The sequence below is a fragment of the Helianthus annuus genome, chromosome 1, assembly GCF_002127325.2.
Source record: "Helianthus annuus cultivar XRQ/B chromosome 1, HanXRQr2.0-SUNRISE, whole genome shotgun sequence".
Taxonomy (NCBI): domain Eukaryota; kingdom Viridiplantae; phylum Streptophyta; class Magnoliopsida; order Asterales; family Asteraceae; genus Helianthus; species Helianthus annuus.
Window position 1 is genome coordinate 89,040,387 of NC_035433.2, and position 23,825 is coordinate 89,064,211.

The 23,825-nt window shown below is 35.7% G+C and overlaps 2 protein-coding genes across 2 annotated transcripts; one reads left to right on the forward strand and one right to left on the reverse strand.

The window, feature by feature from the left end:
- The first annotated feature begins 6,685 nt into the window (after positions 1 to 6,685).
- Positions 6,686 to 9,209, forward strand: LOC110871673 (60S ribosomal protein L13a-4). Its single transcript, XM_022120394.2, has 4 exons — positions 6,686 to 7,003; positions 8,103 to 8,219; positions 8,342 to 8,429; positions 8,903 to 9,209. The coding sequence occupies exons 1-4, from the start codon at positions 6,732 to 6,734 to the stop codon at positions 9,044 to 9,046; spliced, it is 621 nt and encodes a 206-aa protein (XP_021976086.1). The 5' UTR covers positions 6,686 to 6,731; the 3' UTR covers positions 9,047 to 9,209.
- Positions 9,210 to 22,570: 13,361 nt separating this feature from the next.
- On the reverse strand, positions 22,571 to 23,302 carry LOC110927087. Its single transcript, XM_022170692.1, has 2 exons — positions 23,080 to 23,302; positions 22,571 to 22,674 (listed from the first exon to the last, which is right to left on the reverse strand). The coding sequence occupies exons 1-2, from the start codon at positions 23,300 to 23,302 to the stop codon at positions 22,571 to 22,573; spliced, it is 327 nt and encodes a 108-aa protein (XP_022026384.1).
- Positions 23,303 to 23,825: the final 523 nt, after the last annotated feature.

A 23,825-nucleotide genomic window follows, 5' to 3' on the forward strand; every position in this document is an offset into this window, starting at 1 on the left:
TAAATTGTACATATCATACAATACGAGTATGAAATGCGTAGAATACTAATATTATGGACTACCATATTTAGATGGATACATGCTCAAAAGTTTAAAGTGTGTAAGCAAGACAGTTGACTTTCTAAAGGTCAACAATATAGGAATAATATAGAACGGCCATTAGACTCAAATGTTAAAGTAAAGAGTTAATGCGTTATGTATTCAATGATTTATGTGTTATGCTTGATGATAGTTTAGATGTATGGATTGGAAATGAGATAACTATTAATAAATGTCTCATTTATACGAAATTTGACTAACGAAAGTCAATTAACATGTGAATAGTTGTGTGTATGCTCACATAAGCTAATGATGTTACGAACGTAATAATATGTAAGGATGGAAATCTTGTCAATTGACTCAAGCATGGATGGCAAACAGGGTAAGAGGAAGCGATGAAGCAAGCATGAACATGGACGCTAAAGGTGAGTGATTTCGCCATCACTTCGAATTTATCCACATGAAGATGTATGCGTATTTGAACAGTCGAAAATTAAAGTGAAACGTATAAATAAATGAGAAATGTTAAGATACGTTTTGGTTGAAATGGTTGGCTTATGTTAAACCGGTAAGACCTCATTATAGGGGTAGACCGGTCATAAATTCTAGTTGAGAAGTTTTAAGGCGGAAACGAGAACTTGGTAATATTAATGAAAGGTATGGAGAGAATGTTAGATGAGGTATTAGCTAAAGAAATTTTGTAAATATGTTGAATTGGAAGAAAGTACAACGCGTGATACAGTACTTATATACAATAGGTGCTAAGTGGTGAATAACTTTAAAAGGTCAAATCATAGAAAGTCAGTAAATAATAATTCTTTACAAATTTTGGAAATATTACGTAAGAAATGCAACGTGTAATGTAGGATACTCATTAGTAAGAGACATGCTAGAGAAACGTAGGTGAATTAACACCAAATACGGTGAACGAACAAATGGAAATGATATACTAAGAGATGGTCATGAATTGACCGAAGCTCGAGAAAAACACGAGAATCATCTCACTTATGTCCGGTTAAGCTAGCAAGAAGGGGTCTAACGATTCTTAAAGGATTGGATCAATGTTAGAAAGAAAGATAAGAACGAAAAGTTTAAGCTTACGATTGAATGTGAATCGAACTTAAGAAAGAATGGTGGGAACACCACTAGAAATAGGATGTAGAGTGTCGCGTAGAGACGCGCTACATGAATTAGGACATGGAATTAGTGCTAGGACCCAACACTTGAAGTTGAATGTAGAATATTAATACGAAAATATATCATAAGAAATGACATGGTAAATGATACGACAGAAGAACGTAAGGTACGGATGAAAATGTTAGAATATGAGAAATGGATTCAAACCAGTAAAAATGAAAAGTAATAAATTAAAAGTTCGAATCCATAAGTGAAGACGGATTAAATAAGTGAGAATAAAAACTAAGTACCAAACTCAAATAAGTTATACGAGTCAAAGGCGATCGCTATTTGAACCCGGTATTTAATGTTCGGTTTGTCAAGTTTATTACTTATAGGTGAGCATAATGTATGGGCATGCTTTGTCACGGTTTGGAAAGCAATAACCGTCGCAAAAGTATAAATAACGAGTCAAGGGTTTTGACCCGCGCCAGGTACGTATAAAAAGATTATATTTTTTATAGGAGCTTAGGACTCGACTAGAGAATGATGTGTCAGAATAGGATAACTGATACCCATATTTAAGAATGCATTTACAATTAGACTTCCGAAAAGTGAAACGAAATAAAGGAAGTCCTTGCAATTATGCAAGTATATGGTACGAACGTGTACCTCGATGCAACCATAATAGGTGAGGGGGTGTTAGTCTGACCTTGAAAGGTCAAACTGCGAAAGTTGGAGAAATAACCAATAAAAAAAAGGATTGTATGTAAGAAATGGAATGTATGATATGTTTAGCATGTACGTAAGAAAATTTTGAAAGATACATTAGGCGAACAAACACCCTGTAGGACACAATTATGAAAGGTTATGTGCTGATTATTTATTTATAGATAAATATGATGGAATTCTTAGTGAAATGATAGTATTGAAGCTAGTGGAAGGATGCCCACGAGTGAGAGCATATTTCATGAATAAATGAGACCAATTCTGGTACGGAAGGTACATATAAAGAAGCGGATCGATCCGGCACACGGATAACCGACTTATACATTGAAAGCGAGGTTAGTAAAATGTTTAATTCTTAGTTAATGATTAAGAATCCGTAGATTTATTTGTAAGTGTGAACAAAATGAATGGTAGAATAATTAAGGTATGCTATACAGTGATCGACCTGTAATGATCAGCTTGAGAAGGTATGAATGACATTAAGAGGGAGAATTAAAGGCCTTAAATGAAAGTTTGAGCTGAATTGGTTAAACGCTAGTATGGTGCTCGTAGACAACATACCTAGTTGTTATCATAAGTAGTTCATGCAAAGAGCTAATAATAAAGTGTGCAAAGGATTAAATTTAAGGCTAAACTCAAACTTGTAATTAGTTCAAGTAACGGTGGTAACCGTAGAATGATGCCTTATACTCGTATTAAGTATGAAAAAGTAATTGGGAAGTGGGAAGCTTTGTATTAGTAACACTAAGTCATTAAATGTCTATAGTATACGTATAATGATGTGCTAAGCCCTCATACGAGCAAGAAAGTAATCGGAAGAACGTTAGTAATGGAATGATGGGGTTACTTATAATTACGATAATGAATTATGTCGTGCATGATTCGTGTGCGTAATAAAATAAATCGATATATTTATATTAGCAAACGTATGAATATGTTACGCTTATCTAGAAAGATAGAAACAAGCTGTAAACATAGGCTTGTACGACCAATAGTATACATTGGAATAAATTTCAATGAACAAAGTGCTAGTGATGATGTATGCTAGGAACTAGCATTATAAAATGAAACTTTTGCCAAGATCCCGAATGCATTTATGGTGTAGTAAGCGTTGTGAATGAATAGATGGAAAAATTAAGAGTAGAATTGGTCTAGTTGGAATGAGAAAGGTTTCGGGGACGAAACCTCCTTTAAGGGGGGTAGATTTGTAACACCCCAAAACAGGATAACATGAAACTAAGTTTAAATAATTAAAAGAATTAACTTAGTTAGTAAAAAAAAAAGATGTTACAAATGCTAGTTAAAGGATGGGGAGTGTTTAATTGAAGAGATAAGTTTCTATGAGGGGTAAACCTGGATAATTGTGAATTATGAGTGTTAAAAGAAATAAAAGCCCCAAAAACACCCTTCTGGTGTTCGCTGGGATCGAACTACACAGGGGAAACAAAGAAGAACCCTAGTTCTTGCTAAATTCAGCAAATTGATTAAGGATTCCAAGGATAATCGATTGCATGATACAAAATTCGATCATCCAAACACACACTAGTAAAGTGGTAAGTTAAATTTTCTGATTTTATGAATTTTAGAAAAGTGGGTTTCAACTTAATCATGAGTTTATGAGAGGTTTTGTTTAAATTAGGGTTAGGATGGTGAAATAAGGCAGAAATCATGTTTAATTTTAGTGGCTTGACGTGATTATGTAAAAACCCACTTGTTAAGAAGTATGTAAGAGTAGGATGGTTGAATGAAATCATATAACTAGAAAGTTTGGTGTGTAAGCTTGTTGTGACACATAAATGATGAATGAAATTGATGTAGGATGAATTAGTTATGTAAACTCGAATAAATGTGATTGTTGTGTGATCATGAGCTAGTAGAGATATGCTTTGTAAACTTGTATCTTGTACATTAATCATGATGCCTACCAAGTATTCGATGAAATGCTTAAAAGATTGAATGTGTATGTAACATGGAAAAATGGTAAAATGAATTGAGAAAACTAAATGAATGGATGAATTTTGCAATGTAGGCGTAAAGGAAGAAGGTACAAGCACCAAGAAAACGGAAGGCGCGCAAGGTCGAGGTATGTTCCGTTGCATACAAAACCTTATTTAAATTTTGTCTATATTATGAAAAACAACTCTTGCTACAATGATTATGATGTTTAGTAAGTAGATAACAAATCCCTTGCGGATTTGGTTATGCTAACGAAGGTTACATTAAGCTATGCAAGTCGACCGGTTCGAGTCCAACCATGTCGAGTAAGAATATGGTACCATCCGTTTATGACGGGTGGTCATGAATGCAATAAAGAATGTATGAAGTTCAATACGTTATACGGATAGAACGAAAGAATTATGTTGTAAGCTATTAACCCGATGTTACCGGGTCGTAAGTGGTATGCTTGAATCTCATTATGAGAGTATATGCCATTACCAATTTAATTGGGTAATCGAATGCGTAAAAAAATGAAAATATGTAAGCGAATGGAACTAAAATGTTAGTATTGTAAACGAAATAGATATTCTGACTAACTCTTAAAAGCTTTGTTGTTGAATGTAGGTAAATCCTCAATTAAGGCGACTTGACAATTTGGAGCGAGCATATGCACACTTGATGGTTACCAAACGCTTCCGCTATTATGTATTAATGTTTTGGGTCAAGTGCTTGTTTTTGTATAACATTTTTAGTAGTTACACTTGTTAATACTTGGTGTATGGTTTTTAGTAGTGTCTAGTCGAACGGGTCGTAAACTTGTTTGTTTATTGATGGTTAATACAGGGATAGACTCGTCCTACGGACGGGTCATGCCCAAATTTTGTTAAAATCATGTGTTAATGATATTAGCGTTTTTACCCTTTAAATTGTGAAAGAGTTGTACATTTTAAAAGTTTATGTTTCTAGCGTCTTTTGGATGTCATTTCTTCTAGACGCAAATACGGACGTTACATAATTCTTATTTAATAGAAGAAACTTTGTCTCCACCTTATTTATGCACCGTTCCACTTTCCTTTTCATTATTCACATAAAAAAACTACGGACATTCAGAACAATTAGGGCTTCGAGGTCTAGTGTCAGTCCCTTTCACCATCCACCTCTAGCCACTCTCGTCTTTGCCGATTTTATATGTGTTCGTTTGTGTTCGCGAACCGTTCGTGAACACGTTTTTTTCCTTAATGAACGAACACAAACACAAAATCTCGTTCGGTAAGTGTTCATGAACCGTTCGTGAACACATTATATCATTAACTAACGAACACGAACAAGGCCTTGTTCATGTTCGTTCGATTCGTTTACAGCCCTACTGGTGGGTTTTAGAGAGAGAAAGGGGGATGAAGAAGATGAGGGTGGACCATCTTTATTTTTTAAGTGAGAAAGGGTACTTTTGTCATTCCACACCCTCTTAACTGAGAAAACTAACTGATGTTAGATACAGGGACTATCCGGGAACGAAAATTGAAAAGTTGGGGACTATAGCTGTAATTTTAGAAATTTAGAAACTAAAGGTGACAAAAGGCAAACCACAAGGACTATCCAGGCATTTAACTCTAGGTTAAAATAATAACATTTTTTTGAAGATGCAACAAAGTAATCAAATTTAAACATGGAGTTTGTAAATGTTTTATTGTGATTTGATTTATTTTATTTTTTGAACGACATAAATTATAGATTATAGATTATAGAAGAGTACATCAAAATGTCTCGTCTCTTATTATAAGCAAGTCCCATAAAAGAGTTTGAGCTGAACTGAATCCGAGTAAACCCAAGTTCGAGCTTGTTCATTTATTTTAAAATTTCGAGCTTTATATCTAAATAGTTTTCAAACGCAAATTCGACTTATATTTTATTTGTTTAATTTATATACATCTACAACACACAAATATAATTATTTATATACATTTATAGCTATAACACAACAAAATTATTTTTATTTTTGTCGTAACCATATAAACAATAATACTTTTTTTTTGAACGGCAAATTTGGATCACTGACGGATTACTGGAGTATCATCGTGCCACCAGCAGAAGCACCCGATCATATCCATCTCCACTAGGCAATAATGCCTATACACCAATTCAGGAGGAAACCCAATAAATCTGAAAAAACCCCCTTTGTGGGAATCGAACCCATGACCTAATGGTCATAAGCCTTATCCCACCCCTAAAATACCACTAGGCTATAATGCCATGGGTATATAAACAATAATACTTGATGTGTAAAATATATAACTTTTTAAAATAAAATCATTATATTTATATAACTAACAGGTTCATTTAGGACCAGGAGCCTAATCAAGCTCTCACTCATACTTATTTATTAAATGAGCTCCAACTTAATCTCGAAGTTGAATTAATTTAATTGAACTTCAATTTAAACTTTAACGGTTTAACTTCGAATAATTTAAAAAGAACACATGAGATAAATTAACTTGAAAATAATTTAACCAGAACAAGAGGGCTAACCGCCTAACCCGGATGTTTACACCTCTAATGTCAGGTTAGGCGGATTGGGTTATAAACCAGTTTACGAGGAAAAATGTCTGAACCTATCAAATCGATTTCGTCGGCCGGACAAAAAAACCATTTTTTTGACAGGTTTTTTCCAATTGGGTCAAACGAGATTACGAGCTGGTATACAAATTGACTGGTTGGGTCAGGTCTCAAACCGGCTTTCTTGATGAACTGGGTCGGGTCATAAACCATTTAGCCCAAAATACCCTACAAACAAATACAAAATGGGCTGCGATTTAAGGCCCATGAAACAAAACCCTAACCCTGAACCTTTTTATACAACAATATCTTCAACTGACGGCCACAGAAGCTGAAACCATCAAACCCTAACAACAATGGTGTCCGGATCAGGAATCTGCGCGAAGGAGGTGGTGGTGGACGCTCGCCACCACATGCTCGGCCGCTTATCCTCCATTCTGGCGAAAGAACTCCTCAACGGCCAGCGAGTAACCGTCGTCCGGTGCGAAGAGATCTGCCTTTCCGGCGGTCTTGTTCGCCAGAAGATGAAGTACCTCCGGTTTTTGAGGAAGCGAATGAACACGAAGCCGTCGCATGGTCCGATTCATTTCCGTGCGCCTTCTAAGATCCTTTGGCGGACTATCCGAGGGTAAATTTGTAATTTGGCTATTTGATTGTTTGTTGAATCAGTTTTATCATGTTACTGATATACTTTTTTCATGTTCTGATTTTGTGCTTAGTGTAGATGCAAAATGAATCTGCATTACAGGCTTATGTAGTATGAACATAGAATTTATGTGTTTTGCATTGAAGTCACACATGATTAGTATTTTGATGCTGAAAGATTGTATGATTGTTATGAATTATTTAAGATAATAGTTTTTTGTAAGGTGAATTAGTTGTATTTTTTGTTTTTAGGTTGTTTAAATAGATAGGAATGTGTGGATTGAATTGAATGTTAATGGTTGATGAACAAAGGATTTCTGTTTTGCAAATGTTTGAGATGGTATGGCAATCTTGAATTAGTAAGATTTTAAGGTGATTTTGTTGTTTTGAGTTTATTTTTCATTGTTAAGTTGGTTTAATTGTGAGGAGTAGAAGGGTTAATGGATTGAGTGGAGTTGATTAAATTTTGAAAGTGTCACACAAATGTAGGATATTTAATAAAGAGTTAGTTGCCCAGATGGTCCCTGTGGTTTCATGTTTTTTCACGTTTAGTCCCCACCTTTTGGAAATAGCAGGTATGCTCCCTATGGTTTGTCATTTTGTTACTCGGATAGTCCCCTGACATTTACTCCGGGGACTATCCGAGTACCAAAATGACAAACCTTAGGGATCATACCTGCTATGTCCAAAGTAACTGACAACTACTCAGGGGACTATCCGAGTAACAAAATAACAAACCATAGGGAGCATACCTGCTATTTTCAAAAGGTGGGGACTAAACGTGAAACCACAGCGACCATCCAGGCAATTAACTCTTTAATAAACGGTAACATGCTTTTGAAAAAAATGTATTCCAATAGTTGCTTACAATAAAAGTACAAAAAGTGTGTTGCTATTATCAAATCTTGTGTTAACCTGAGTTTCTGGTCATGTCAACTTAAGTTATAAAAGTTTGAATTTTTAAGCGGTATGTTATTATATATAAATTAAATACATCTACTTGTATCGTGTTGTACTTGCTTTAAGTTTTTAATTTGAGTATTTTTTTTTAACTTATTGTTTTTTTTTTGTATTGATTACAGCATGATTCCCCACAAGACCAAGCGTGGAGCTGCTGCACTAGCAAGGTTGAAAGTTTATGAAGGGGTCCCTACACCTTACAACAGGAAGAAGAGAATGGTCATTCCTGATGCTCTTAAGTAAGTTGTTTTTATTTTTGTTTTTGCGGTATTTTAAAAAAGTTCACCCAATGATTTGCTTCAAATCAACAAATGTTGTTATATATGTCACGGTGTTGATTTTTGTGAACACAAAATTGTAGGGTATTGAGGTTAACTGCTGGACACAAGTACTGTTTGCTCGGTCGGCTTTCTTCAGAAGTTGGGTGGAATCATTATGAGACAATCAAGGTAAAAACTTTTTTTTTTTTTGTTATATTAATGCGGTAAAGATTGTATTTAATGCTGTATAAAGCATATTGCAAGTTTTAAATCCTTGGTATTATTAAGCCCTTTATCTGAAATTGTTTGTTCTTTGATAATCTTTTATGCAAGTCCAGGTGGATGTTAGATATATTTTTGTTCTTTGGTTTTTTTCTATAATTTCATTTAATAATCTAGTATCAAATAAATTCTGTGATTTCTCTTTTTTATTTGTTTGTTATTGTTGGTTGATATGTTTTTCAACATATAACTGAGCCTATACAATGACACCAATATGTACAAAATTACCCTTGTGTTTTTTTGGTCTTAATTAATTTACCACAATAAACTTTCAAACATGAGTATATCAACTGTTGGTGGTTTTGACATTTAAGAAGTATTATTTACCGAGTACGTTTATTGTAACTTATTTTGACTACATTGTTGTTAATTACTTGCAGGATCTTGAAAAGAAGAGGAAGGAAAAAGCCCAAGTGGTGTACGAAAGAAAGAAGCAGCTTAACAAACTTAGAGCCAAGGCCGAGAAAGCTGCAGAAGAGAAGCTTGGTTCTCAACTTGAAATCCTTGCACCGGTTACCTACTAAAGGTGTTAAACTTAGTTTCTTGCTAGAAGTTTTGTTTTTTATCGCGACAAAAACAGGTTATTTTTATTATTTAAGTTTTGCAATACATTTGTGTTGATTTGGTGTTTATTTTTGTTATTTCATGATTGGTTTTCTATGAAAGCTCCAAATGAAGTTTTGCTTATATATCTCTCTGGAGGATATTTTAATGTCTTTGGTTATGGTTAAGATGAGTTGGGTCAGAGGTTGGGTTAAGATGAGTTTGTTTCTGGGCAAGCTTATGTTTCTAAGCAAAAATACTAGCCCTTGTTTGTTTTGGTTATTAACCAAAATTAATCCAACCAAATATCTAAAAATTAACCGAACTGATTACTTCGGTTATGGTTAATAATCGAATCCAACTATGCGCACCCCTAGTTTGTGGATATGCAATTAGAAACACGATTCAAATAAACTTGTAAACAGGTTAACATTGGTAGTTACATAAATAACTTTTGTTTTTTTTACATCAACCATCAATCTATGACTGTTTTTGTTGTAAATGCTTGAAAAAACAAAAACCAGTAGCCTAGTCCCCCCAATAGTAATCCAAATCAAGCTACATTGGTAAAATGGTTAGCCTGATAAATAACTTAGGTCAGTTTTATTCAAACCAATTTCCGCAAAATACATCACTTGCTCTGCGTGAAGATTCGACAATTTGAGAATTAAAATGTCTTAGAAGATCATTAATTAGACTCACCTTGTAACTCATTATCATCAACACAAGTAACTACCCATATATTATTATCTATAAATGTTCGGAGACACTTGTTACCATTCTAGGCCATCTATAAATGGTGGTGGTGGTGATGGACGGTTGTGGGTGGTGGACAGTGGTGGTGGTGGTGATGGACGGTGTTGGTGAGCGATGTGGTGTTTAACACTCTGCAGACTTTAGAAGATCTTAGAAGTGACTGAACCAAGTCTGTACCAGGAAGAGCTTATGCAGACGTTTTTTTAATGAAATGTCTTCGGAAAAACAAACAGTCTGCGCGACGCAGACAGAAAGGCTGCGCAGAGCTTTTCATAAAAAAACAAACACCACCTTAATGGTTCAGACCTCTTACTTGTTCAGCACTTAACCATTCAAAGTTGCCAAACAGCCCCTAAGGCCTAAGTGTTTAGATCAAGCTCCATAGTAAGTGTTTAGATCAAGCTCCATAGTAACCCGCTAACCCAACCCAAACCTCATTAAGCTTGGGAAAAAAACGTAGTTGGTACAGTGGTTTTTTGCCAATTTAAACAAAACGATAAATTGATTATATATATTTTCAAGCATATGGTTCTGCACATCTTTTTTGTTGTTCAATTGTCCCACATAAAAGCAAGATATATGAATCTATAAGAAGTTTGTATATGATATTGACACGTATAGAACAGCGAATATGATAGTATATGCCCGTATACCAGTTGGAAGTAAACAACCACCAACTAACAAAGAAACACATTAGATTACAATGTAATCTGAATCAAGTTCCAACCAAATAACTCAACGGCGGGCGAGTCAAGAACTCACAGAGCTCGACTGCTTACTTTCGCCATCACTTTCGTGTTGGGAAGTTTAATATGCTACATAAGACTCAAATATGTTACTGCATCACAAATTAATACACATGATTATGTTATACTTAAGCCATTCAGTTAAAAAGAACATAATGAAAATGTAACCCATTGATATTAACTAGTAAAATCACCGCCGCGTTGCGGCGGAAAATATGTTGGTGTTAGTTTGATTTGTTATGTTATCATTATGGTGTACCGAACATTGTGTCATAAGTTGGCACGTATGACAATACTCAACGGCTATGGTTTATATACACATATATGTATATGTGAGCGTATATCGACACATGCATGTATCATGTATGATGTATGTTTGTGAGTTGCGAAGGACAGGGCAATGCCTTAAATAGGTAAAGCCGTCACCTGACTCACCTCATGCTTCGCACCTAGGCTTTCAAAACCTAAATGCCGGCTGTGAGCGCATATCACTAATCGCTTTTTTAAAACCAAGCTTCCATGTTTTCATACACAATAGACAATGAGATATTTTCAAATCCATATGCCTATGTCACTAGTTCTATAGTTACTTGACTTCTTCGCAATAAACATACATCTCTAATCGAAAATCCAGGTTCTCGCTAATCCTCCTACAACAGTATAACATCTAGTTTCATAGAATTTTCTTAAAAATTGGCATTATTCCTAATCAACGAAGCAAAATCATTAAACAAACAAACCTCATTTAAGTCATCTCATATCACAATGAACAAATGAAATACTCTCAAATCTATATGCCTGTGTCACTGGTTATGTACTTTGTTCTCTAATTGATAATCCAGCTTCTAGCTAATCATTCTATAAGGTCTACTTTCACGAAATTCGCTTCGAAAATTAGCATTATTCTTAATCAATAAACCAAAAGCACTAAACAAACACACCTCATTTCACTAACACCTCATGTAACCACTCTACAACCACAACAACAACAACATACAACTAACTAATTAAGTATCAAATTTTACCTCAGAGTCACTAATCTGATGCCGAGCAACCGAAACCGACCGCCTTCTCCTCAAATCACGATTCGAAACAACCCTAGCTTCACTACCAACATAAGTAGCAGTAAAATTACCATCGTTTCGTCTGGAAACAGATCTACCACGCCTCTGATAAGACGAATTCGAAACCACACCACCACTACCAGCAACAGCTGAATTTACACCACTCCGACACCTCGAAACGGACCGTGAACGCCGTCGCGACTCCACCGGCGTCAACTCCGGCTTCACACGATCTCTCCGGCTGGTTCTACTGCTCACACTCTCATCATCAAACTCTGAACCGTTGGAAAAAAACTCAATCGCGAGATCATCGAGGCTAATTTCCGGAAAATCGGAGCCTCTGAAGTTGCGTGTTGGAGTAGGAAGAACGACTGATTCGATATCCGGTTGAATCGGCCGTGGGAATCTGCTGACGCTTCGTGAACGGCGGTGAGGTTTGGAAGATGAAGATGCCGGTGAATCGTCGGTTGACGGGGAAGATGTAGTGATCGGAGGTCTTCTGGTGGTGGATTTGAACGCCGATGTTGCAAGTGATTTGTGGATAATTTGGTTTTACAGTATGGATTTCAGAGGTGATGAGCTAGGGTTTTGGTGGAGAAGACGAAGGTTTTCAAATTGGGGCAGATTAAGTGAGGATAAAAGATGCGTGGCAAACCTCTAAAGCAGGGAAAATACACTGGCGCAAACCATCGATGTTTGTGGATAATTTGGTTTTACAGTATGGATTTCAGAGGTGATGAGCTAGGGTTTTGGTGGAGAAGACGAAGGTTTTCAAATTGGGGCAGATTAAGTGAGGATAAAAGATGCGTGGCAAATCTCTAAAGCAGGGAAAATACACTGGCGCAAACCATCGATGTTATTTGATATATATAATAATGCCAACAATATGATTCCTGATTCACTATAAGAATAAGAGTGAATTTCAAGGATTATCCTTTATCTTTATACCCATTTTCAGGCTCTGTCCTTTATGTTCAAAATTGATAAGTTTTGTACTTTATGCTTTCAAATCATACACGTTTTGTCCTTTAGGCCTAACCCAGTTAGTTTTTTCAGTTAAATTTGGCACATGAGGACATTTTTGTCAATTCATATTTGCAGGGACTAATTGTGTAAATAATATAAATGTTTTTACTTCACTAAATCCTTGAAATGCCCTGACCTCTCTCTCTAAACTCTCCAGACTAGGGATGGCAAAAAGCCCAAGCCCGATGGGTATACCCGAAACCCGAAACATATGGGCCGGGTATACCCGAAGCCTAATGGGTATGGGCCGGGTACGGGCTTAAAAAAAGAAAAAAATCGGGTACGGGTATGGGTATGGGATTTAGTGATACCTGCCCGATACCCGACCCATTTACCCGAATAATACCCGAAAGTATCATATTATAGATTTCCATAATATATAAACTTAGTACATGTACTTATTAACTTCTCTATAGTCATATGTGGATATGTATTTGGCAGGTGCTTAGTGAACAAATAACTTATTTTTGAGCATGTATATTGGATATAGAAGCTATCACCCTTTATTACCCTTTATTACGTGGATGTTTATGCAATTAGGTGGTCCTGATACAATTACTTAATTAAGTAATCGTTTTGAGTTAGTTTGGTATATTACGTCTATATATGATGTGTTAGTTATTAATCATATTTTCATTTGTTATAATCATTAAAATAGTAAATTATATAAACATCAAAGTAAAAATTACACATTTGTTCCAACAGGAATTTTTATGAAATTAACGGGTATACCCGATACCCGCGGGTATGCCCGATACCCGACGGGTAATTACCCGACGGGTAATGGGCTGGGTATGGGACAAAGAATTACAGCCGGGTACGGGCCTGGGATTACCAATACTCGGCCCAAGCCCGGCCCATTGCCATTCCTACTCCAGACCCCGTGAATGTTGAAAACCCACAAACACTCCTCTAAAATTCTTCATGGCTAGCACAATCATATTCATCATCTTATCATTTTCACCATCCAAACAGTGAAGAAACAGGACAATTGTCTGAGTGGCGCCGGAGGTCAGGCCGGCGGCGATTGTCTGAGTAGCGGTTCGAATCAGGTGGCTTTGGCGAAGATCGAAGGATTTTGGGTGTTAAACCAAGAGGAAAGATTCATAAGTGATGTTTTGGATTTTTCTGGTTGAATTTTAGATTTGAAATGCTGTAATGTTGATGTGTTAAGATTGCAACGGTGGTGGGTGGGTGTTTATGGTGTGGTTGCAGAGTTGGTGGGTGGGTGGTGATGGTGGGGTTGCAACGATGGTGGCGACAGGTGGTGGCGAGTGAAGGAGTGGTGGTGGGTGGAGATGTGTGAGTGGTGGCGCTGATAGAGAGTGGGGAGGAGTGGCGGTGGTGGCGCTGCGGTCGTTGCCGGAGTAAATGATCTGCAACATACATTGAAGTTGTTTGTTGTAGGTGATGAAAAGGGGATGACATTAGGTTAAAAGATATTAAAGTTGTTTGTCGCTTGTAGGTGACGATCTGCAACAATAATTTGTTTGTGGAAGAAGATAGTTCGATAGAGAGAGAGAGCGCACACTTTAATCTTGTTTATTAGGTATTTTTTTTTAATTTTAATATAAAATTGTTAGGTCTTTAGTAATCTAAATAATTAGTCCCTGAAAAGGTGAATTGACAAAAATGCCCTCAATATTCTTTGCACATGACCAAATTTAACTGAAAAAACTAACTGGGTTAGGACTAAAGGACAAAACGTGTATGATTTGAAAACATAAAGTACCAAACTCGTCAATTTTGAACTGAAAATAGGTATAAAGATAAAGGACAGTCCTTGAAATTCACTCTAATAATAAATTGTATATCTTATTGAGAGCAAGCATGCTCCATTTGGTATAGTGGGTAATGGATGATCTTTCGAATCTTATTGTTGGATGACGCTGAAGCTGATGACGAACTCAATTACGTAGAAAGACCTATATCCATTCTTGACCATAAAGTCAAGCAACTCCGTAACAAAAGAAGTCAAAGTCCAATTGGAACATAGAAGAGGATACGATAGGACATGGGAATTGGAAGATGAAATGAAGAGATATTATCCCTACTTATTTGGTACGTAATTTTGGTTTCAAGGACGAAACCCTGTTTTAGGTGGTAGATTTGTAACATCCCAATATTTTTATTCATGTAAATATGTTTTAAGTATTAATTTATAGACATAAGTTAGTGGGTGTCAATTTATAAAATGCTGGTTTTATAGTTATTACCTTATTGTGTTTTTTCAAACAAACTAAATATATTCATTTCTCATATATAGATTCTAATGAAGATGTACTAATTTCTAATTTGAATGAATGTGTGTGTGTGTAAGAGTTTTGAAGAAATAATATAAACTTCATATAAGAAAATGCTTGATTCATGTATATATAATAAAGAAGATGACTAATGTGTTGTATAACTTGGTCTAGAACAAGTAATTTCAAAGAAATTAACAAACCTGGAATCCGAATTGAAATTGCAAGTTTTGTGATTGAAACCTTGATTAATCTCTGAATCGTATGAGAACTATCAGATAAACCTATTTGCGGGTTACACGCAATGATTTATCGGATTAGACAGAGACCACTCTTTTGAAGGAATTGAATTTGATGTTTATGTGATAATAAGATCGCACACAGTAACCACAGAAACTGTCGTATATCTCAACCTTTTCTTTTGTGTGTTCTCTTGTTCTGTGTTATCGAGAATAACTACCAAGTCATATCTGACTTTTTTTTGAAAAGCTAACTTCAATAACACAAACCGAACCCGAAAACCGGGACGGACAAAAAAACTACAACACAAACTACATAAATACAAATTTACACCAATCTGACCAAACTATCTCCCCGAACTTAGATCTTTGTTTAAACCATAAAAAACTAGTAGATCTAACCTCGTTGAAAATGTCATCAACACAACACCTTTTGCCGGAAAAACGATGATTGTTCCTGGCTACCCAAAGGAACCAGCATGCGATAACCACAATCCCCTGCAAAGCCGCTTTTTACGTCGCTCCCTTGTTGCAGTAATTCGACATCTCCAATAAATCCCTGACCGAGAAGGCGAAAAAAATTTGAACACGACACCAAAAGGAGATTTTTTCCCAAAGCCCCAACGCCAACTCGCAGCCAACTAGGAGATGGTCAACTGAATCGGGACCGGACCTGCAGTGGAAGCACATGTCATCGGAAATCAACACTCCCCTTTTAGCTAGAGCCTCCACGGTGGCGATCCTGTCCATCTCGGCCCGCCAAACAAAGATGTTGCATTTAAGAGGCACCCAATTACACCAATCCATGACATACCGGTTACTGAAATCTTTGTTTGAAAGTAATAAGTTCTTAACTGCCGCAACACTGAACGAGGGCGAGCCATTACCAATCCATTTCCAGCCATCCTTTCTATCAGCGAGAACCACCACTTCGAGAGCCTGAGATAACTCCTGCCATTCAAGATGCTCAGAAACGGTACTAGGGTCAAACCTCCAGAGCCACAAACCGCCCCCTTCGAGCCGATCCCGAACACTACACGTTTTCACGATTTCAAGCTTGAAGAGGTTGGGGAACCTGCACTTTAAGGGCACTTCAAACAGCCAAGGATCGAGCCAAAATAAAATTCATATCCTACATAAAAATTCATATAGTGGACTTCTTTTTAGAACATTTATTGGCCGAATAGAACTAGTCTAAGTCAACTATTATTGGCCCAAAGTCCAATGGACTAAACATTTAAAATGCTACTGCATATAATATATCAAGTCCAAAATATTTAATGGACAAACTTAATAAAATAAATATTAAGTTTAAAGAACATTAGTTACAAACTAATTAGGCCATGTAATTTACATAACAAACTCAAATAATGTTAGGATTAAATTGAGCCCGCACTCCCGCGTCACCTAACTCGTTTAATCTCTAACGTTATTTTCTCGATCAACAAGTTAATACAATACCCTAAAATCCGTTGATAACACTAAAATTACCAACATTCCTCCCCCATTTTAGTGGTATCCATGATTAACTTAACTGTATTCACAGAAACACAAACGCATGCATAATGAAAATGTCCTGAGGATTGAATTTTCACTTAGTATATTACACGTTACAAATATTAGAATAACAGGGTGTCTCTATGGATTGAACCCATGTTATCCATTTAAATACATGTAGGTAATATACACAAACGTTTACAAATCCAAATTCCACTTGACACAATGTTTTACTAGCCCGTGTCCTAATCCTTCAAAGAATATATCAAAGCTCAAGTCCAAAGCTTCTTGAAGCGGCTAAACTTCATATTCTTATAGGTAGTTCATTACTCTTGCACATGCACTGCAATTTATCAATGAACTATTAAGAAGTTCAACTTCAACGTACTTTATCTTGCAGTCTGAACATATACCTTGGGATGATTTGCTAATGTGTTCAATATCGTTATGACAAGCTTTCCGCATTGAATTCTGCATCTAACGTTGTATTAGATGGGAATTGGGTGTCTTGACATAAGATATTTAAAGTGGACTTTAAACCCATCCCTTTAGCTGATTTCTTCACGAGATCTCTTCCTAACCCTTTGGTTAGATGATCAGCTAAGTTAAGCTCAGATCTAACAAACTCAACGGATATCACCCCATTCATGATTAATTCTCTAATCATACTATGTCTAACACCTAAGTGTCTAGACTTCCCATTGTACACTTGACTATATGCCTTAGCCAATGTAGCTGCACTATCACACCTGATAGAGATTGGTGATATCGGTTTCGACCATAATGGAATCTCATAGATCAAATTTCTGAGCCACTCCGCTTCTTTACCAGCTGCAGCTAGAGCCACAAACTCAGATTCCATAGTTGAGTCAGTGATGCAAGTTTGTTTCTTTGAAGCCCAGGAGATAGCACCTCCACCAAGTAAGAACACCCATCCAGTTGTGGAGGAATGATCTTCTTTATTGTTTATCCAACTTGCATCAGAGTACCCTTCTATAACTGAAGGAAAACCTGAATAGCATAAACCAAAGTGCATGGTTCCTTTTAGGTACTTAAGCAGTCTGTTCACTGCTTGCCAGTGTTGAGCACTAGGATTACTAGTAAATCTGCTCAACTTACCCACAACGTAAGCTATGTCAGGCCTTGTGCTAATCATAGCATACATCAAGCAAATTGTGAAACTGAATCACCAGAATTAGGCATTAACCGGATGCTCGGATCTAGAGGAGTGCTAACAGGAGAACAATTATAATGATTGAATTTTTTCAACACTTTCTCAATGTAATGAGACTGTGTCATGGTTATACCATTGTTACTCCTTTTAATCCTTATTCCAAGGATCACATCCGCCTCCCCCATATCCTTCATTTCAAAACTGGAAGACAACAATTTCTTTGTCTTATCAACCTGGTCTTGGTCAGTGCCAAAGATCAAAATATCATCCACATATAGACAAATAATCACTCCTTTACCAGAGGATTCAAATCTACTGTAGACACACTTATCGGCCTGGTTTAGAAGAAAACCATGAGATAAGATCACCTCATCAAATTTTTGATGCCATTGCTTAGGTGCTTGTTTCAAACCATATAATGATTTGACGAGTTTACACACCTTGTGTTCTTGTCCAGGTAATACAAAACCCTCAGGTTGTTTCATGTATACCTCTTCATCCAATTCACCATTCAAGAACGCGGTCTTGACATCCATTTGGTGAATTACCAAGTTATGAATTGAAGCAAGAGCTAAAAGAAGCCTTATGGTGGAAATTCTTGCAACAGGAGCATAGGTATCAAAGCAATCTATTCCTTCCTTTTGTCTAAAGCCTTGGATAACCAACCTGGCTTTAAACTTATCTATGCTACCATCAACTTTCATCTTTCTTTTAAAGATCCATTTGCAACCCAAAGGTTTGCAACCAGGAGGCAAATCAGTTAATTTCCATGTATTATTATGCATGATAGAATCCATCTCATCTTGGATGGCTTCTTTCCAGAAAGCAACATCTCTAGATGCCATTGCCTGACTGTATGTCTTAGGGTCCTCCTCAATATTGAAACAATATTGATATTGATGTTCAACCCCATTCCTGGTTCCTTCCACCAAATAAAGATGAAAGTCAGAGCCAAAAGACTTGGCTTTCCTGACCCTAGTACCTTTCCTGGGTTCAGTACTAGAAGATGGTACATCTTTGGTACCAGCAGAGTTACTGCCAAACTCAGTTACCGCTGATGTTTTCAAACTATAAGGCATGTCCTTTAGTCTAGGCACAGAAGAAAATCTATCCTCATTGCCAAAATCAGCAGTTCTTGATTCAATCACAGTGTGAACAGAAACATAGTCATTCGGTTCTGTAACATAGAACGTATGAACAAGGGAATGCTCACCATACCAATAAAGATGCAATCAATGCCTCTTTCACCTATGTTTCTCATTTTTGGTTCAGTAAGCTTTACAACAGCTCTACAACCCCAAACTCTAAGATGACTAAAGTTTGGTGCCTTTTTGTACCAGAATTCATGTGGGGTTACTTTAGACTTTTTATTAGGAACTCTATTCAACAAATAACAGGCTGTTAACATAGCCTCACCCCAGAAACCTTCACTTAACCCAGAACAGGATAACATGGAATTAACCATTTCTTTCAAAGTCCTATTCTTCCTCTCTGATACACCATTTTGCTGTGGTGTATAGGGAGCAGTGGTTTGATGTATTATATCAGTAGACTGAAAGTAAACTGGATCATAATACTCCCCACCTCTATCAGTACGAAGGTTCTTTATCAAACAACTTTGATGTCGCTCTACTTCTTGTTTATAAATTTTGAATTTATCAAGAGCTTCATCTTTTGAATGCAACAAATACACATAACAAAACCTAGAGGCATCATCAATAAAAGTAACTACATACTTTTTATTTCCAAGTGAGGGCGTACTATGAAAGTCACATAAATCAGAATGAATTAATTCTAATACCTTAGAATCCCTTTTAACATCTTTAAACGGTTTCCTAGTAATTTTAGTCAATTTACAAGTATGACATTTACTAGAGTTTTGCATGTCAAAGGCAGGTATTAGGCTCATTTTAGACACATCTTTCATCCTATAATAATTAACATGACCTAATCTAGCATGCCATAAGCATGAATCATTCTCAACATTACTAGAAGCTGTAGATGCCATGCATACAGATTCAATAGCAAACAGGACATTAATATTAAGCATAAACATACCATTACACAAATATCCAAATCCAACAAAGGTTCCATGTCGAGATAAGATAAACTTATCCGACTCAGTGACTTGTTTATAACCACAATTGTTTAATACAATTCCAGATAAGAGATTCTTTCGAATCCCTGGTACATACAACACATTATCTAATAATAGATGTTTTCCAGAAGTAAATACAAGTCTAACTTTTCCAACTCCTTTGATGGGCTCGGTTGCAACATTTCCCATCCTTAGTATAGATCCATCTTCAAGTGGTTAAATTCCTCAAACCATTTGAGATCCTTGCAAACATGACTCGTAGCACCCGAGTCAACCCACCATGCAAGCATATCATCTTATACATAAAAGGATTCAAAAATAAACGATACATAATTCTCAACCGAATTATGTTTATAAGCCATTGGACTTTTTGAGTCCAATAACAAACCCGAAGATCGGGTTTCATTTATTTCACACCCAGAGGGATTTTTCCCGACTTGTACACTTCTAGTAATTTCGCCCAATTGCCCCATGTGTGTACCACCACAGCCAACGGGCTGCACCTTTGTATTAAATATGTTTGATTTAGAAATATCACCTTTTATTTGTTTATTATTCAAATCACAAAATAAATTTTGTTTCTTTAAATCAAATCCAATTTTTGTGTTTTGTAAATAATTAACATGTCCCGAATGACCAATTGAATCAACTACAAAACTCATAGGTTTTGTCAAACTTAGAGTGGAATTAGTAAGCGTACCTTGTGAAGCATTTGCATCTTTTGACCCACTTGGACCCGCTATGTTAGTTTTGTTTCCACTAGTAATCTTCACACGACAATCTTTCTTGAAATGCCCTGGTTTGCCACATCTCCAAAAACCCCCTTTTGGTTTCTTGTTGGAATCATTATTATCCCGGTCCAACTTTCTCTTGTTATCCTTAAACTTGTTAAACTTTTGAGTTTTCTCATCATGTTCAACCATTTTGAACCAATTAACTTTGAAATTCAATAGTAATCAAACACAAAAATTCACTAGCCTTCTAAATTATTTGACAAACCCACCTTAAATTAATTAAATGATTTCCAAACCACCCTTTAATTAATTCATCAAATCAATCCATAAGTTATATCTAGTCGCAGCAGCAGATGATAAGAGATTTCATATATAACTGAAAGGAAAGTAAAACTTTGCTATATATAATCAACACTTAAACAAAGGAATTTTACAATTTGTATCAATAGTCAAAAGCACTCTACACGAAATTCAAAGTATATGTAAAATATAAGATTAGTTTTGAAATCTCATGCCATGAAAATATTATATGACACCGTACTTAAATTCGATTTTCAACCAACAAAAATTAACCCTAGAGATTCCAAAAAATAATTGACCGCTAGAAATAAAATATATGAAACTAGATTTCTATAATAAAAACTTGAGAAATCAAGATAAACAAATCCAAATTAATCACTAGAACATGTGAATTAGGGTTAATTCACAAACTACAGAACAGAAAAATATTCAATATACAATATTTTTCAAACTTGAAATCACAACCAATGACCAAATTGAACCCTAAAATAGGTTTATCTTTGTTGTATAACTTGGTCTAGAACAAGTAATTTCAAAGAAATTAACAAACCTGGAATCCAAATTGAAATTGCAAGTTTTGTGATTGAAACCTGGATTAATCTCTGAATCGTATGAGAACTATCAGATAAACCTATTTGCGGGTTACACGCAATGATTTATCGGATTAAACAGAGACCACTCTTTTTGAAGGAATTGAATTTGATGTTTATTAGGAACTCTATTCAACAAATAACAGGCTGTTAACATAGCCTCACCCCAGAAACCTTCACTTAACCCAGAACAGGATAACATGGAATTAACCATTTCTTTCAAAGTCCTATTCTTCCTCTCTGATACACCATTTTGCTGTGGTGTATAGGGAGCAGTGGTTTGATGTATTATATCAGTAGACTGAAAGTAAACTGGATCATAATACTCCCCACCTCTATCAGTACGAAGGTTCTTTATCAAACAACTTTGATGTCGCTCTACTTCTTGTTTATAAATTTTGAATTTATCAAGAGCTTCATCTTTTGAATGCAACAAATACACATAACAAAACCTAGAGGCATCATCAATAAAAGTAACTACATACTTTTTATTTCCAAGTGAGGGCGTACTATGAAAGTCACATAAATCAGAATGAATTAATTCTAATACCTTAGAATCCCTTTTAACATCTTTAAACGGTTTCCTAGTAATTTTAGTCAATTTACAAGTATGACATTTACTAGAGTTTTGCATGTCAAAGGCAGGTATTAGGCTCATTTTAGACATATCTTTCATCCTATAATAATTAACATGACCTAATCTAGCATGCCATAAGCATGAATCATTCTCAACATTACTAGAAGCTGTAGATGCCATACATACAGATTCAATAGCAAACGGGACATTAATATTAAGCATAAACATACCATTACACAAATATCCAAATCCAACAAAGGTTCCATGTCGAGACAAGATAAACTTATCCGACTCAATGACTTGTTTATAACCACAATTGTTTAATACAATTCCAGATAAGAGATTCTTTTGAATCCCTGGTACATACAACACATTATCTAATAATAGATGTTTTCCAGAAGTAAATACAAGTCTAACTTTTCCAACTCCTTTGATGGGCTCGGTTGCAACATTTCCCATCCTTAGTACAGATCCATCTTCAAGTGGTTAAATTCCTCAAACCATTTGAGATCCTTGCAAACATGACTCATAGCACCCGAGTCAACCCACCATGCAAGCATATCATCTTATACATAAAAGGATTCAGAAATAAACGATACATAATTCTCAACCGAATTATGTTTATAAGCCATTGGACTTTTTGAGTCCAATAACAAACCCGAAGATCGGGTTTCATTTATTTCACACCCAGAGGGATTTTTCCCGACTTGTACACTTCTAGTAATTTCGCCCAATTGCCCCATGTGTGTACCACCACAGCCAACGGGCTGCACCTTTGTATTAAATATGTTTGATTTAGAAATATCACCTTTTATTTGTTTATTATTCAAATCACAAAATAAATTTTGTTTCTTTAAATCAAATCCAATTTTTGTGTTTTGTAAATAATTAACATGTCCCGAATGACCAATTGAATCAACTACAAAACTCATAGGTTTTGTCAAACTTAGAGTGGAATTAGTAAGCGTACCTTGTGAAGCATTTGCATCTTTTGACCCACTTGGACCCGCTATGTTAGTTTTGTTTCCACTAGTAATCTTCACACGACAATCTTTCTTGAAATGCCCTGGTTTGCCACATCTCCAAAAACCCCCTTTTGGTTTCTTGTTGGAATCATTATTATCCCGGTCCAACTTTCTCTTGTTATCCTTAAACTTGTTAAACTTTTGAGTTTTCTCATCATGTTCAACCATTTTGAACCAATTAACTTTGAAATTCAATAGTAATCAAACACAAAAATTCACTAGCCTTCTAAATTATTTGACAAACCCACCTTAAATTAATAAATGATTTCCAAACCACCCTTTAATTAATTCATCAAATCAATCCATAAGTTATATCTAGTCGCAGCAGCAGATGATAAGAAATTTCATATATAACTGAAAGGAAAGTAAAACTTTGCTATATATAATCAACACTTAAACAAAGGAATTTTACAATTTGTATCAATAGTCAAAAGCACTCTACACGAAATTCAAAGTATATGTAAAATATAAGATTAGTTTTGAAATCTCATGCCATGAAAATATTATATGACACCGTACTTAAATTCGATTTTCAACCAACAAAAATTAACCCTAGAGATTCCAAAAAATAATTGACCGCTAGAAATAAAATATATGAAACTATATAATAAAAACTTGTGAAATCAAGATAAACAAATCCAAATTAATCACTAGAACATGTGAATTAGGGTTAATTCACAAACTGCAGAAC